The sequence below is a fragment of the Montipora capricornis genome, chromosome 11, assembly GCF_036669925.1.
Source record: "Montipora capricornis isolate CH-2021 chromosome 11, ASM3666992v2, whole genome shotgun sequence".
NCBI lineage: Eukaryota > Metazoa > Cnidaria > Anthozoa > Scleractinia > Acroporidae > Montipora > Montipora capricornis.
In genome coordinates this window covers 42,303,296-42,321,141 of record NC_090893.1, presented here as the reverse complement: position 1 = coordinate 42,321,141, position 17,846 = coordinate 42,303,296, and the positions used below count along the sequence as shown (strand labels likewise).

At 42.8% G+C, this 17,846-nt stretch overlaps 1 protein-coding gene across 1 annotated transcript in view; it reads left to right on the top strand.

Annotated features, from left to right (window-relative positions):
* LOC138024820 (uncharacterized) overlaps positions 1-17,846 on the top strand; it is a 53,174-nt gene that overhangs the window by 15,257 nt on the left and 20,071 nt on the right. The window contains exons 10-11 of the mRNA XM_068871996.1: positions 514-600; positions 17,084-17,250. Coding sequence (XP_068728097.1) covers positions 514-600; positions 17,084-17,250 — 254 coding nt within the window. The remainder of the gene's footprint in view (positions 1-513; positions 601-17,083; positions 17,251-17,846) is intronic.

The window sequence follows — 17,846 nt, the reverse complement described above, 5'->3', positions numbered from 1 at the left end:
TGGGAAAAAGAATCTATTGTTCCTGCCATGCAAAACCTGTATACCCGTTTTGGTAATTCCCAATCTGGAGGACAAACGATGGTTGCTCTCTCCCCTACATGAGAGAACAAACCTTTCAAATGTAAAGCAATCTTATAGTGTTGTCCTCAAGATTCAGAATTAACTGAAAGGGCTCTATTCCGAGACACACAAGTGATGTTGAAGTTGGGGAGAAGGGCAAGGGGACACTTATAAACTTAAATGGACGTACATCTAATTAGAGTCATTCCTGGACATAATTTTTTCAGTTAGAGGTAGTTGTTGTCGTTTGGTTGTTGTTCTTTTTTGCGGGGGAGGGGGAGAGTGGGTGGATTGAATAAAACTTTGTTGACCCATTTACATGGATAAGAGGGGCAAAATCATTCACATTTCCTCCCCAAGTCTGCTATCCTTTCAGTGCTCACTACTGAAAAATTAATTTGTTTGAAGCAGTCAAAAAATAAAAATAATGTGCCCATACTTTGTTCATTATAGTGATTTCAAGATATGTAAATGCATCCAGCGTGTCTACTGTGCCATTCACAGTTGCTTTTTGGCAGGAGAGAGAAAAGACTATACAGAGTAAGAAGTCACGTAATTTATTGAGTTGATTTTTTTCCCAAGATAATCATGGCAAAAAAAAATGCACTTAGCAGGAGCTTATCGAAAGGCACTTACCGAAAGGCACTTCATTGCTGCTTCCATGTTTGTTAGAATTCCAAACAAAGTGTCACAGACAGTGAATCACCAGCTTTCAGGAACTGTGGTAGTGACAATACATGTAATAGCGGTTTGTTGCACATAAGGCTTAATGAACTGTTTACTAGATAATTTGTAACAATATATGTTGCGTTTTTTCATCTGAACTGGCGGGTGGCACACCTCATACAGTTCGATGTAACATGAAAAGAAGGCTTAATTAACTGTTTACTAGATAATTTGGAACTATGTAAGTAGCTGTATGCACTCATTCAGACCGGATTTGACAGGTAGTCATCAAATGACGTAATCAATCAAAGAACAAAAGAAGGGGCGTGCATAAATTAGGGGCAAGTTGGGGGGCATGACACAATGCGGTGTAACCCTAACCCTAGCACATGCAACATCACGTGTCATAATGATAAACTTGTATAGCGCCGATATCAATATATGTGACTAGCCTTGTTTGGAGAGAGAGAGAGAGAGATCTGTCCTGCTCTAGAGTTGAACTGTGAATAAGAGATGGCAGCAAGACAAAGACAAGACAAAGGAAAGGAAACTAATCACAACCACACCAGATGACCTCGTCGGAAACCAATCACCTCATTCAATGATTGGTTCCTAATAATGTCACCGGCCCATCATACCTTGAGGGACAAACGTTTTGTGCTTATAAAGCGTCGCTCTAGCTCACTTTTTCATGTCAGAGAAGAAAGAACAAGTCGTACCAATTCGAAAGCCCACTTGGCCATCCAGACCACCTTCCAAGAAGAAGCCAGAAGTCACACAAACATGTGGAGGAAACAACGCTATGACTATGGAGGAGATACAGGAATGGCCACCCCTTTCCCCCATCCCACCAACACCCGCTGTGCAAGTCGTGGAGCAGACCTACCAAGAAGGGAAAGTGTGGGAGCCTAATGAGCCCACCACTATTGAAGAACTCATGAAGCAGATCCCTGATGACCTGTCAGCAGAAGTTGATACGACACGATACGGTTTTAATTACGTGAAATGTCCTGAATACCCCTGTGCCTTCATTGCAAGCCAACAAGAAGTACACCAGTACTTTCAAGCGGTGGAGAAACAACGCTGCCATCAGCTTGTGATTAACGTCGACAAAATGCATTCTGAATGGCCAAAGATGCTGTGTTACTGCGATAAACCTTCCACTCTGAAACAGAGCAAAACTGAGAAGAACCCTGGAAGCATGTATTTCAGCTGTCAGAGCCGCACATGCCCCTACGTCCGATGGTTGGACACTCCCTGGAACCACAAGATCCTAGTCTTCACCTTAGAGAAACTGAATCCGCCACCGCAACATCCTCAATACCCAGGCTTTAAACCACGCCTGGTGGCGTACCAACCAAAGAAGAAACAGAAAGTAGTGCCATTTTCACGTCACCCATACAAGCAGAGGGGAAGATTGTCGGAGAACATATCCCAAGCACCATCCGCCTTTCAAATGGCTTGTCGCATGGCCCAGCGCCTATATGATGGATGTTTTTCAAAGACCGCATGAACTGTGCTCAATATTGTAAAATACTTTTTTAATTGGTTCAATGGTGTAATAAAAAGAGAATGCAACTATTTGATTGATGTAGTTGTCGTTGTGAGTGAGATTGATCAAAAGTAGAAGCCGTGCCAGATCACCGTGATCATTGGGGGCGCTAAAGGCACCAATGCCTGGGCCATACGATAGGCGTGGCAATGTGAGATGCGAGCTATGTGCATTCTCCCTTACAACCACCCTATCAACCGAGGGGGTGGGAAATGATGGCGTCTCTGTTGAGGTCGTGATCCCAAACTTGTTGAAGACTCGGCAGTTTCTCATCCGGGGGATTTGTCCCTTAATGTACCGCGCATGAATATGTTCAAGTGTAACTCCTCAGACACAGAAGCGGATCACGCCTGTCGAGCTGTCAATAAACGGTTACAGCGTACATACGCATCATCATCTTGTAAAGTCAACGGGTTATTGCGACGCAATTTTTGGATTATAAAGAAAGCTGATACTGTGTACGCTTTTGGGAAATTTGCGCAAAAAAGAGTCAAGGATTAGAGTGTGTGGAAGGTGGGACGGGGTTGGGCGTAGAGATGGCACGCCTGATGCTCAAACCCTTGTATCTGTACTCGATGACACATAATCGCTGGTTCGAGTATGATCGTGTTGAGGACAGATTTGAAGCCTGCTTAGAACCGATTGTGTCATTGATGGATAAAACATGCGCCATCATTGGTACACGAAACATGGAAGCTCATACAGACCCGTGGCGCAGTTTACAGAACATGTTTTCGATTCACTGGGGGAATAGAGCGCCAATGAAAAGCAAAATATACCATTCTGTGATTGGTTCCTAATGATGTCACCAGTCTATCATACCTTGAGGGACAAACGTTTTACGGTTATAAAAGCGTCGTTCTTCCTCACTGTTTTTCATATCACCTTTGGACGAGAAACGTTCATTTCTACAGTGAGGTGTCAAGAGCTCTTTTTAAAAAGAGAAAAAAGACACGAGACTGTCTCGAAGGAATTCGTAGCACAAACCATGTGGATGAAGACAAAGTTACCTTGTGTTGCTCAGAGTTTCAAAGAATTCTTCGAGTTCAAAAGCAGCAGTTACACGAGCACCATCTCCAAAGAAAGATTTGTCGCCTTCCAATGCCTAAGGATATAACCGAAGCGTTCTGGAAAAGCTTGGGAGCGTTATTCAAAGCTTAATAGAGCAGGAGAATCTGATGCATGTCTTAAAGAAACCATATTATCGGTCAACAAAAATGATATTTTAAAATTTTGGCATGAAGAAAGTATTATGATGTTTTCCCTGGTAGAACAACACCATATGGTACCCTTCCATGATCGATGGGTGCAAAGACAGATTAAGGAGAAAGACAATATTGATTGCTCGAAGCGCGACATTGGATTGTTGCATTCAGCGAATCACTGTCCCGATCCATGTATAAAAAGAACTCACTGTTTCACCAAAACGACAGTTGACAGCGACAGGGATAGAAAAAGACCATGAATGACAAAATGAGTTTATACAAGGCCCGTAGGACAAGGCAAATAAGGCATCGTCAAGCCTTTGACATTGAACAGGCATTGAAAGAAAAAGTCAAGGAATTGAAATCTGTGGATGATTCCATGAAAGACAGTGATATGCAAGGTCAACACCAAACAGTGCAGAACCTGGATAAGCGTCGCCACCATCTCGAAAAGTCTATCATCAAACATACCACATGATGGGCCACCATCAAACAGGAGGAGGAAATGGCGCAAAAACGCATAGAAGAAGAGGGAGAGGAAGATATAAAGGAGATAGATAATCGTGTTTTGGAAATGAGACGACAACTGAACGGTCTGAAACGTTTAAATCAGAGTTACCAAGCATTGTACGAGGCCAAATGTCGTGAAGTGATCCTGTGGCACTCGTGGCTGAGCGACGTGTTAGACTTGTTGTTGTGTGAACTGTGCACAGAAGAGAAAAATGAATGCTATGTGGAAGGCACGCCCGAAGAGATTCTTTGTTGGAAACCATCCAATTGTAATTTTGGGGGATGCAAAAACTGTGTGTTTCATTTTACAAGATAAATAAAATGTTGATGTAAAACTGTGAAGTGGTTAGTGTCATGAAACCGTTACAACGTACAAGTTCCCCGGGGAGCCAGGTAGTTTGGGTGGGGTCCAAGCTTTTGCCAAAGCACATTGGTTAAAAAAGGCGAGAGGCCCAAAACCTACTGCAAGGGGTCTTAAGCTACACGTTACACCGTCCCCGCCGAAAACATTTTCCTACATTACCCACCTTAGTTTTTAACATCGATGAACAATGGGTTGCCGATTTGATTGAATTGCAAGGGTTAGCACGTTGGAACAAAGGAAACTGGTACGCCTTAAAGGTAGTGGATGTGTTGTCCAAATGTGCTTGGGTCGAACCCTTGAAGAAAAAGACAGGGGTAGCAGTCACACAGGCCGTGCAAACCATCTTGACACGGTGCGGGCGCACACCGCCAAAAATTGCAGACAGATGTGGGCAAAGAATTTTACAATCGCACGTTCCAGACTTTGATGAAAACGCACGGCATTCATCATTTTAGCATGCACGGGGACGCTAAAGCCGCCCTAGTGGAACGGTTCAATCGCACCTTGAAAGATAAACTGTATTGGTACTTGACAGCCAAGAACACACGGGCATACTTACAGGTCTTGCAGAGTATCATGCAGGGATACAACGCTACCGTGCATCAGAGCATTTGCATAGCTTCAAAAGACGTAACTGACGTCAACGAGGCCCAAGTATGGCAGCGTCTATACAACAAACGATTCCTAGCTACGAAAAAGAACAAACAGACGCTTTTGGTAAAAGGGACACGGGTGCGTTTGAAGAAGACCATTTCGACCATTTCGAAAAGGGTATTTGCCCTGGTGGACAGCAGAGGTTTTTGTTATCCGCCAGGTCGTGCCAGGGGTAGTATCCACCAACAAAGTACAAGAATGGGATGGAACTTCAGTGGAAGGTGACCATACCAGATGACGGACTCTTTCGCATAGAAAAGATTTTAGGATACAAAGGAAAGTAGGTCAAAGTGCGTTGGCAAAGATGGTCTGATAAATACGACAGTTGGATCGATGCGAAGACCATTCGCAAGTGGAAAGGGTGAGAGAACCATTGGTGATTTCTATTTGACCTTACCGAGTGATCCCTCACCTAAATTTCCAGATAACCCACCATCCAGTTTTAAGGTCCGGCTGCCCCAGCGACTGACATTGCCAGGAGAGGGTTGGTGAGTTGCCTTGAGCAGTATGTCCATGCCTGACACTCGCCTCAACCTCTACCATCTGGTACCAAAATACGATTTTCTGTTTTACACAACGCTAACGAGGTCTGGGGCTGGATTAGACGTGCAAGTCAACATGATGAATATCAATCAATTCAAGTGGGCAGTGGATGACAAAGTTGACTGAACGCATGCTGGAGCATAATTACATATTAGGAGAGTCCGATTTAGACCAAGACATTGTCTTTGTCATTTCCTCTCGTATAAAATGGCTTGAATAAAGTTTGCTCGTTTCAAATGATACAATGTGGTCTCTGTGTATGTTGTTGTGCAATACTTGGCACTGCTGGTGATGGACCTGCGAGGTGAGCTCCTTGCGTGCTTGTTGCCCTACAGAGCTCTGAGACACTATCGAGCAATGGCCCTCAGAGGGTATTGTCCCACAAGACCTATGGGTCAGTTCGTCGCCTATCAATGTAGGGTGCGTGATTGTGTTCTTGCTATGGTTAAATCGGTGGCCTTGCCCACAAGGTCAATGGGCCCATATATCGAGCCGTTCCCCCTTCCAAATTATCTCAGACTAACTCGACCACCAACAGGGACACCGAATCCATCATGCCGCGATTGGTAGTCCGATCCATTCCTAGACGCGAACAGCGATTGTGGGGGTGGGGACAGCGTGGTGGGTGGATTTCCAATCACGTAGCACCACCACCAACAACCTTGGACTACAATCTGTTCTGTCAGTGGACAACACAGATAAAACCCAGACGGCTTTGATGAACAACCCACAAACAACGTTGACGGTCGTCGTGAGCAAGTTATTGAATTTCTGGGCTTTGCAAGCGCAAGATGTGGCTATTCAAGGGTCTCAATGGGTGGGTTACTCCCTGCTCAACAATAGCAGTATTACCCCCTTGGAATTCACTATTTCCGAATTGGAAGATTCTGTCGATTTGAATCAAAGTTATTTAACCTTTGACATGAGACTACCTACCGGTGCTAACAATGCTGGTTTGTATGTGGACGGGCAAGTCACGGCAGCTGAAGCAAATCAATCGGAAGACGATTACACCAAGTACGTTTACCTGGTCAATAATGTGGCGCACACCATTATCCAGCAATTTGACATGCAATTGAATGGTACGTTAATGACCAAACAGACGGGCATGTATGCCTACCGACCCTTTGGTGAAACCTTGCTGAATTACACACCCAGTGAAGGTGAAACATTACTGGCCCCACAAGGTTGGGTGAATTATTTGAATGTGAATGCTTCCCTGCAAGCCACCAATGCTGTGAATGATGACCGCCCCCTTAACGCTGGTGTGTTTGCCACTGGAGAGACAAATCCCTTGAAAGTGTTAACTTCCAACGGCCATCCGTTCTCCAAAAACTTGGAAGTTAACGCGGCTGATCATGAAATCGCATTTGGAAGCTTCTCATACCGGAACCGTGTTAGTTCCTGGTATTGAAATCAAGCTGCGAATCACCTTTAACAGTCCCGAGTTCTTTTGTTTTGGTACAAGGATGACAGACAAAAAGTACCCAACCGTGGGTCCGAATGATATCCAATCCAAATTTTATCTCTGTAGGCTGACCTTAAACCCTACCACTTGTGCTGCACTGACTAAACGAAGGCATAACAAAGGCATGTGGCACGGTATCTTACCGTGTACATGGATGTCCAGACATTCAACTTTGACGGGGAGAGCACCATGTTTAAGAAAACAGATCTGTTTCAAGGCCACATACCAGATCGTCTAATGGTGGGATTACTGGACAGTTGCACATACAACGTAAATTTAGATCATTACCCATTTGCCTTCCAAAAGTTTAGGGTGACCCGCATTCGTCAAATCATATGCGTTGAGGAATATCTGTACGAAACCTTGGAAGTCAATCAGAATGATAACAAGAAAGATTTGTGGGGGTACCATCGCTTCCTGCAAGCCAGCTGTGCTCTGGGTAAACACCAAGAAACCAGAGGATTGGGGCCACAACAAGAATTGCACTCTGTACCTGTTTAATAATGTCACAGGAGGAGATGCGGATAAACCCTTGCGAAACCCACAACAGCAAGGCGATGTCACCCTGGAGATCAATTTTGGGGCTAATCCTGGTCAAAATCTGATGGTGGTGGTCTGGGGCGAGTTTGAAAGCATGATGGATATCAGTGGCATGGGCGTGCACGTGGTGAATTACGACATTTAAAATTCAGACCTTTCTGTATACAACCACTTGCATTACCTGTGTAACAGTATTGAGACGCGTGTTTTGGGGTGTGTACCCTGAAGATCAATTACCACCACTCCGCCAAACGGCCGGGAGACAAATGCATAGGGCTATGATTGTCAACACAGACCCTAAAGGACAACCTGGACATCATTTGTTGGGTTTGTGGACTTTGGGAGATACCTGTGAGATCCTCGACAGTTATGGGCTTCCTATGGATACGCACGGAGTACCTCATGTCTTGGAATGGATCTGGCGCTATTTTCCCGTCATCCACCACAACAAGAAAAGCTTACAAAGTTTGATCAGCCACTCTTGCGTGCATTGCGCTTTAATGTCGAGGCAAGAGCATGCATGAATTCATGGATGATTTTTCTTTACATGATTTAGTAGCCAACGATCACCAAGCAGGCCATCGCATCCTAGTACAGTTACCCCCATCACTTCAAACGGATATTGTGGACGGTGTAGAAAATAGTCAGGCGTGTTGTTCTAGGCGCGAAGCTATGTATCATTGAAATAAATTGCTAACAAAAAAAAAAAAAAAAAAACCGTTCCGTTGTCATTGTTCTTTTTAAAAAAGACCCCCCATTACACACATATATCATTTGACATCATGCCTGCAACACGAACACGTCAAAAACGCGCTCCTCGCCATAAAACATGGGTTACTCGAACTAGGCGGTGAACCAAACCCTAGAAGGAGGTATTTTTCCATTACTCGCGTTAGCCCTTCCTGCATTGACTGCCGCTGGTAAAGCAGCCGCCTATGGGGGTGTGAGTGCCGCGGCAGGGTACAGTATCAAAAAGGCTTTAGATAAAAGACGGTGAAACGTGGGGGAGAGGATCAGATAGGACTATGACTCAGCCAGGACCGGAGAGAGAAGGCTTTTTTTTTTAACCCTGTGCAGTCTTTTAGTGACCGGTCCTTCGGCTGCAGTAAGACCACCTTCACACGGGAATTGTTGAAACATGCTTCTCATTTCATGGACCCACCACCCCCTACCAAACACTATTGTTATGGAGCATGGCAGCCTACGTTTAAAATGATGCAAAAAGAGGATGCTATACACTGGAATTGGACGCTTGGTTTGCACCACGAGGTGGTGGGGTGCTATTGTTGGATGATTTGATGGACGAGGGGGGAAGAGAAAAGCGTGTGTTGGACCTAGGGTATTCACAAAACATTCCCACCATCGGAACATCACCGTATTGTATTTGTGTCAAGATCTGTTTCCGCTGGGCCCTTACGCCAAGGCTGTGTCATGCAATGCACATTACATATCAAGAATCCTCGGGATTGCACAGGGTTACGAGCTTTGTTGTGTCAGGCGTTTCCAGCCGAGGTCAAAGGTGTTATGCAGATATTTTGTCGTGCCACAGAACACCCCTTTGGCAATTTAATGTTTGACTTACACCCAGCCTCTTCAGATGACTACTGTCTGTGGACCAACCTATTACCTTCGCAAGAGTACCCGCATGTATTTGTACCTATCGAATCACGTCATGCCCGCGGCACGGCCTCCCTGTTTAGGTAGACAACTTACGTTCCTACGACAGCTGCGTCATTTACAGTGTCAAGATCTTTTACGTCACGCCAATGCTGATCAAATCAATGCTGTCAGCGAAGTCATTTTGAATTCTTTGAAAGGGAGAGTACCCTTACCTCCAACCACGGTCTGAGCATGGTGTCCTCAAAAACAGACTTTGCGAACCCTGGCCCGCTGCAAAACTTCCTAAAAAAAGCGACGCGAATTGTTGATGAATCAAAAAGGCGCTGGCTTTTGGCGGGGACTGAATAATGCTTTAGATGGTTGCTGTGTTCACCGTTCTTCATCATGATCGAGTTTGTATTCTACCGCAAATTCTTTGAAACTCTGAATGTGAGATCTTTGATAAACCGTTGTCGTGCGTGGATACGACAGAAAGCTAATGACCTTCGTCAAGGACTGAACGAGGAATTGTTTTGCTGTCATCCTAGACCATGAATAGAGCAGTATTGCACAATCTCATTGTAGTGTATCAAGAAGCAAGGCGCTGGAAACTACAAACTGAGGGGTTGCAGCACAAATTGCAAACGTTACAGGCCGAAAGAGAGCTCTCGTCAAAAGGTACAGACCTTGGAGTGCGACCTATCCGTCTTGAAATATAATTTGATGTGCAAAGCCTGTCGGCATTATTGGGACACACTCAACGACGGAAGAACCTTTCCGGATCGTGGTTCTTACATTTCAGCCATTCGCACTCCCAGATGGTTTTTACTGTATAGCTTTGATCAGACAGACTTTGTAATCCCAGCAAGGTTTCTTGATGAACATTGGCCATGGAGCGATCGTTCAGGCGGTGGTAGGTTTCTGAGCGCTGAGGAAAACACTTGGGAAACAGCCAAGAAACTCGTAAACCGTGTTGGTCTGAACATCATAGCCCTAAACTGCCCATCAGATGTCTGGAATGCAATACTCGCCATGATTTCTAGCATGCTGTATTCGCTGACGGAACCACGGGTCAGAGCTATCATCACCTGTTTCCAAGAAAATTTCTTCCAGCTGCTTTTGTTCTTCATCACTACATGCAAGCCAAGCGTCTCGACACAATTGCTGTTCGTCAAACGTTAACCATTCCATAGCCGCTTTGGAATAATTGATTATGCATGTATGCATGCCAAGATGGCTGCCTTACGATTTAGTTCTGTACATTTATTAATATTCCCCTTGCTGTCGCTACGAGTTCACTTTGCTACTGACTTCCAACTAATGGTTAACACTCTAGTAGTGCCTAGCAAGTATGTTCTTGCCGAATATTCGCCTGTTATAAGTGCTGTGGTTGCAAAACATCGGGATTTATCGAACGCTCCTAAAAGACCAGTTAATGGATGGACAAAGCATGGCTTTATTTGCCTGTACCTTCCTCCCAAGGATCTAACTGAATGCATGGATATTCAAGCAAATCCTGACCCGTCTCAAACGTCTAATATAACGAATTTAAGATCTTCTGCGCCAGTTTCTGAAGGAAACTCGAATTACATTCTACCAACATCAGCAGACCAGAAAGTTTATAGTCGGAACTTAAACTTAACGGAACTTGAACAACTCGATGTCGATGAGGCCCTGCTATGCTGAATTCGTGCGTTTTTGACTAACCGGTGCCAGGCTGTGAGAATTGGTGGTAATTTGTCCGATTGGAAGGTTCTTAACGGTGGTGTGCCTCAAGGGATGAAGCTCGGCGTGATTCTTTTCTCTGTGATGACCTATAGACTACTGTCGGACTGGAAGTTACACATCAAGTACGTGGATGATACTTCTGCTTTTGAGATTCTACCTAGGAATTCCATTAGCCTGCTGAATTCAGGAAATGTTGATAAATCTCATGCATTATTCCAACTTTCCTTTAAGTCCAATAATTATTGGAAACAAAGTAATAGAGCGTGTGTCAACTTATAACATCGTAGGTGTCCATGTTGACTGTGACCTTAAATGGAATACCCACGTGGAATATATTTGTAAGAAAGCAAGTTGCGGTTGTTAAAGAGAGCTGGCATGGATGAAATGTCTATTTTGAAAGTCTACCTAAACACTATAAGACCTGTGTAAGAATATGCCATTCCAATATGGCAGGCAATCCCCGGCTACCTTTCAGATAAAATAGAATCTCTTCAAAAAAGGGTTTTGCGCATAGTATTTCCTTACATAGATAGTTATAATGCTGGGCTTTTAGCAGCAGGTCTAGACACTCTCGAACATAGGAGGAGTTGGCTTTGTGACAAATATATGAAGAGAATAACGACCATTACCCTCTAAATGCACTTCTGCCTTGCATCAGTAATACATGTCCATATTCCCTGAGAGCACTTCTTTAGGGACAGGAGGAACTGTAATCTAAACAGAACAGAGGAGTTTTTCATGTTTAGATATTTCCCCTAAATAAGAGCATTGATTTATTTGATTTATATGTAGAAAGTAATATTACTACAGTATGTAAATACTTATAAGTAGTTTTTTTGAAACACATTTGAGAATAAAAACTAACGATAAAAAACGACGTTTCGATCTCTCTGAGATCATTTTCAAGTAGTAAAAGAAGCGAATAAAATCTGCATATATAAGTACAAATTAAGACGTGAGAATGTCCAAAGATAAAATATGTAAATACAAGCGCTAAAATGTAAGTGTTAAAATATTAAAATACTATATAAATAACTTGCACGGATTAAATCTACATGACTGTTGGTTAAAACGCTAAAGCGTGAGTGTTAAGATACCAAAACGCTATAAAGAACTATATAAATAACTTCGCACGGATTGAATCTGACTGTTTGTTCAAAGTTGGTTTAAGCTCCTTTATAAAAAGCATTTCGTAGATGAGGCAATCGAATTTACTTTCGCACTTTCTCAAGATCTTAAAGTCACGATATATGTCACTAGGGACTGTTCCATGTTGCTCTTTAATGTGATTCCCGATTGAAGACGATCCTTTCATGTGTTCCTCGACGCGCTGATAGAGGTGTCGGCATTCTCACGTCTTAATTTGTACTTATATACGCAGATTTTATTCGCTTCTTTTACTACTTGAAAATGATCTCAGAGAGATCGAAACGTCGTTTTTTATCGCTAGTTTTTATTCTCAAGTATGTAAATAGTAATATTTATTCTTGCTTGTAAGTAACTCGTTAATTTAGTTAATAGCCAACTACAAGGGAGTCTTAATAAACGATTGTTATTATTATTATTATTATTATTATTATTATTATTATTATTATTGACATCTAAGCGCCAGCCGTAGAGAGGTTCTGAGGCAATGGTGTTTTCTTCCATGCGGTTGAGGCGCGAGTCTCGATTGCAAGTCGAGGCAGTAGTAATTTGTTCAAAGGGGCAAAACCAAATGCGCTTGCGGAAATTGCGTTGAAATGTGAGGCAGCCTTTGTGCAATAACCGGACGTCATCGATGCAATAATCTTCGAGCTCTTGGTGCAGATGAAATTGAACTCCCTTTGCTTTCTGCTCTTCATACCACTCCTCAATTTTTTCTTTCCCTCCTTTGGTCATCCCCTTGGGCATGTAATCTTTCATGGGAGGCAGTTCACCGTGGTAATCATTCTCCATATTGGCCCGGGTATTAAATAAATGGGGAAAGTAACCTTTTTTAAATTGATCAGGGTCAAGTCCAAATGTTTTTGTGAAAGAAGAGAGAGATCCAGGTATAAACGACATGGAGTCAATAAAACGAATGTGGCCTCCCAGATAAGTCAGTTCCAGTACTTTACCGCTATTGCGAACCTGCTTGTTTGCGATGGTGCAATGCGTCGACGATAAAATAGGAATCGTACCCTTTAAAATTATGGGCCAAGACTGTGATTTGTCGGGTTTCCTCTTCCGTCAAGACTTCTGACCACTCTAAGAAATGATTAACGCATTAGGGTCCGCGAAAGATGTTGGGGTCGGTATTTTCTGCGGTCATTCCTACGACTAAGTTGGCAATATGTTTCCCAGTGTCCTGCATGGCTCCTACGTCAAAATCACTAAAAGGGGTTCCTTATACTCGTCTGATTGTTCCTGGTTTTTCGTCTCTGTATGGGATCGTAGGGTTCGTAACCCCACAGAGTCTCCTCCTTGTTGTCGCCGCCATTTTTTTCGCTTGGCCAGTTGCACTGCTCGTTTCTCTTCCCAGATTTCATCAGGGTCCTTGGCCTTCTGAATGTAGCATCAATTAGTGTTAAGGTCCACTTGTTCGCGACACAAGGGCCATTCACCCCAACCGCAGCAATGATCACCTTGTTCTTTCCTTCCCACGAGGAGTTTTCGGCAATGGGCGCATTTCCGTCGCGCTTGACAGATGGATGGTTTTTCAGGACCGCTAGGTTTCCCATCTTGTGCTTTGCTACTATAATGGAGTTCCAGACAGGAGGGTCCATAGAAGACACAGTGACAGCTATTGCAACAGCTGGAAGCCAACCGTTTAGTCTTGTATGCCTCATGGTAATCAGAGCATGTTTCTTGACAGCAGGCAGGGCAGTGAATTCCAGTCGGATTAGGGCATGCATGTTGCCCTAAATGGTCATACAGATGTAAATAATGCCCGCAGAAATAACTGGCACTAAAAAAGCCTGGTAAGGAAGTGAGGGTATTGTAATGCCCGTTTTCATGTAGGATCGCCAATTGTTTCTTGCCTTCACCAAACGCAAAACATGCGTACGCGCGATTGACATCCACCATAATGATTCGATATTTTAGAAATAGGGAGGAAACGAGGGAAAACCGAGTTAGTTCGTCCATTCCACAGAGGCCGGGTTTCACGTTGGCTTCTGTATGTAAAGCAATAGCCGCATTGCATTGGATGGTGAAGCCTCGCTGGAAACTACGCCAGTTAGGATGGTTGTCCACGAGAGCTTTCGCTGTAACGATGGCCCGAGCACAGCACAAATTCTGTTCATTCTTTGGGACATTTTTTCTTCAAGCGGAACTTCGTTGAGGCTTGGTGACCGCGCTTATAATCTCTACCATGTCACCCACCCTGTGGACTGGCACGCATGTGAACAAATTCTAATTGAAAGGTATCGTTCAGTTCAAATTGTTCATTGGAGTTAAGCATGCAACTCATTACATTCATGAATTCATCGAACCGTCTAATATCATTACGCCACTCTCCTGCTTGAAATCGCGCGCTGTGAAAATTATTATCGACCCGATTGGAACTTAAACGAAAAGAAATACGATAATTAATCAGGAATATCCAGGAAGCGTTCCAATGCCCGGTGTAATCCGTGGGTCAGTGCATGTGTTAAATTCTGCCCTTGCAATATTGTCCCAATCTGCTGGACTCTAGTTTCCAAGATACGTTCATGGACCCTCATTCCAACAAACAGATTGAAGCTATGAACCAGAAAAAAAGCTATTGCACGAAAGAATTCCAGCCACGCAAGATCAGCAAACATGTTTTTGCAGAACGGTAGGTGTTGTTCTTTCATACAAACTCTGGTAAGTGTATTTACATATATCTAAGGTGGTGATGTTAAAGGCTAATTCCGATGATTATAAAAACGTTTTCATTCTTCTGACTTCTTTGATACGGATTCTCTAAATGATTTGTCTGAGAGACTCTTACAAATATATTTGGTGTTGAAGGGTTTAATTTCCATGTTTCCTTGTTGATTGATTGATTTTTTAAGGGCAGAGTGGTAACTGAGGGACGAAAGGACAGAGTTACAGAAAAGGACAGAGTTAAATCATTCCTCTTCGACGCAGCGCAAGGACGTTTGGCTCAAATATGTGCGAATCGCGCAAAAACAGAAGCGCGCGTAAGGGAATCAAGAGAACGATCTAAAATTGTTGATAACATAGTAAGAGAAGTCATCACTTCATGTACCATTGATCCGTTTCGGGAATTGGACAAGTTCGCAGCTTCTTTAAGGCGTGAGGTTGACCATACAAATGACTTTTTTCCAGTAGATTTTATGTAAGTGAAACGAGTCGCAATTGAATCTTTCTAGTATAGGAAGAGTTCTTTTCAAGTTGTAGTTTATTGCATCCGTGAGGATAGTGATTTAATTCCAGAGGCAAAGAGCTCCCGTTTAATTGTGTTGTTCACTCTTTAAAAAGAAGAGAAAGAATGAAATACCCATGCCCTTGCGTTCTTTTCATTTTTCTCTATTTGTTATTACAAATATTCGTTGTTGAGGGAAGATTGTACTGCGCCATTTTAAAACGGGTAGTATAGACAACTTCACGTTATTGCAGATCACCACTCATGCGCCATTTTGAATTTGTTGCCAAGCCGAACTAAGTTAAACTAAGTTTCCATCTAAGTTAATGTATACTGACGTCAGTAGAGTTTCATTGGTCCGTGGTGACATCACCTGTTACTCATTGGCTTCCTGGCTTTCCCATTGTTCTTTTCTACTGACGTCAGTAGAGTCTCATTGGTCAGTGGTGACATCACCTGTTACTCATTGGCTCCCTGCCTTTCCCATTGTTCTTTTCGCTATATATTTGCGCTACCACCTGGCTGGTTCGGGTGGACACAAGACAAGCACAGCACACACATCTCGCTTACTTTCTCATTAAAAGAAACCTTCGTGCACGTACATAACTGGCATCTCATTAACCTAACCCTAATTTATGCGATTTTATGTGCTACACATGTGTGCGTGCTCCTTACGAAACTATATTTTAGGGTTACATTCCTTTCTTTGTCATTCTCATCGATGAAAAAAAACCCTCGTCTTCGTACATGACTGGAATCTCATTAACCTAACCCTAATTTATGCAACAACCTGGGATGCACGTGATGTTGCACATGTTAGGGTTAGGGGTTGCATCATGCCCCAACTTGCCCCTAATTTATACACGCCCCCTTCTTTTGTTCTTTGATTGATGACGTCATTTGATGACTACCTGTCAAATCCGGTCTGAATGAACGCATACAACTACTTATGTATGTTGCGTTTTTTCATCTGAACTGGTGGGTGGCACACCTCATACAGTTCGATGTAACATAAAATGTCACTAGGTTTAACCATTTACTAGATAATTTGTAGCAATGTATGTTGCATTTTTTCATGTGAACTGACGGGTGGCACACCTCATACAGTTCGATGTAACATGAAAAGAAGGCTTGATTAACAGTTCACTAAATAATTTGCAACAATTAATGTTGCGTTTTTTTTTTCATCTGAAGTGGAAAAGGCTGCACAGTTAGAATGCATAAAGCCACCTAAGAAAGAGCCACCAAAAGTTAGAGAGTTTGCCAGGTTCGCTGGAAAATTCCTCTGTTTTGGTCTCTCTTGTTAGAGTTTTCACATGTGTGGATAATTCTCTTCCAAATTCGATTCCTTGAATTATTTGGCCATCATTCAGTAAACATTAGTTTAGGAATCCTAGTACGTCCTACTAGCATTCCTTTGAGGTACTTACAGTTAGACCTTCGTGCTTCCTCTCATGGTGCAACACGTGTTTGTACAGTAACGCTTCATCAGCTGTATAGTGAGTGCTTGTGGTTATGTATGTTCTTGAAGGTGACATAGCTGTTGTTCAATTTGCATGCCATCATGTTTTGATAAAGCGCATTTGTTGCACCCTGCACAGGAGAAACAGGTCAACTTATGCAATTTCCTTTACACCTAATGCCGGTGCAGTTACCGTGGAACAAACATCGCTATGACGTAATTAGTATGATAAACATTGATTAAATGGTCAATTTAAATCAACTCTGAGTAAATACCTGGAAGTGTGCCATCGAGGTTTCCATGTGATGATATTTTCACACTCTGTCCAAATGTGGAGACTTGTTTGTGATTATTATTTTGGCTAACAATATTCTCGGTCTTTTTTTCTAATTTGTTTTTTACTTTTTTATCAAACAGGATTTTTTATTAAACAGCAAGTATTTGATAGAGGAATTCCAACACCTTTGCTGCTTTACAAGTTTTTAAAGCAGTTGTCTGTTAACTTGTTATCAACTGTGTTTTCAATGGATGATGGTGTCGATGATGAGATCTATAATCCATGGAAAGAGAGCAGTGACTCTAAGGTGTGTTATATCTTGTGCTGCAAAGAGTGTAATCTGATTGGCCAGTTATGCAAACTCTTTGTGTCCATGGATGCGGCTGCTCGCGAGAGAGCTGGCGAAAGCTGATGGACAATCCATTGCTCTCAGAATTATATACCCATTTTTGCAAAAACGAAAAATTGTCGCTTGATCGTATTTTAACCGGAGTTTCTTTAGCTTTAAAATTTTGTTAAAAATGAACTGTAAGTGTGCAGCGTGTAACCTGCTATCGAGTCATGGATTCACTTGGGAGGTTTGCTAAGTAATCAAGAAGCTAGAGCCGCTGAAGGCGATTTAAGGGGCCATGTCAAAACGCAAAATGATGGACATGTAATTTCATGACACCCAAAATGCCAAAAAAATTAAAGCGTTGCAATAAGCACTTAAATCTGTTTAACAACATAAAAGAAATACAACAAAAGGAAAGAGAAGCATGGATGGACACAAATGGACAGGATTCAAACCGATTGCATTTGGGTAATCTTGAAAAAAGTCGGCTTGATGTTTTCAAGTTTATGGCAAATCGCCTGGATAAAGGTCGTTTTTTTTTCTCAGAATCATCTTGTTTGTGATGTAAC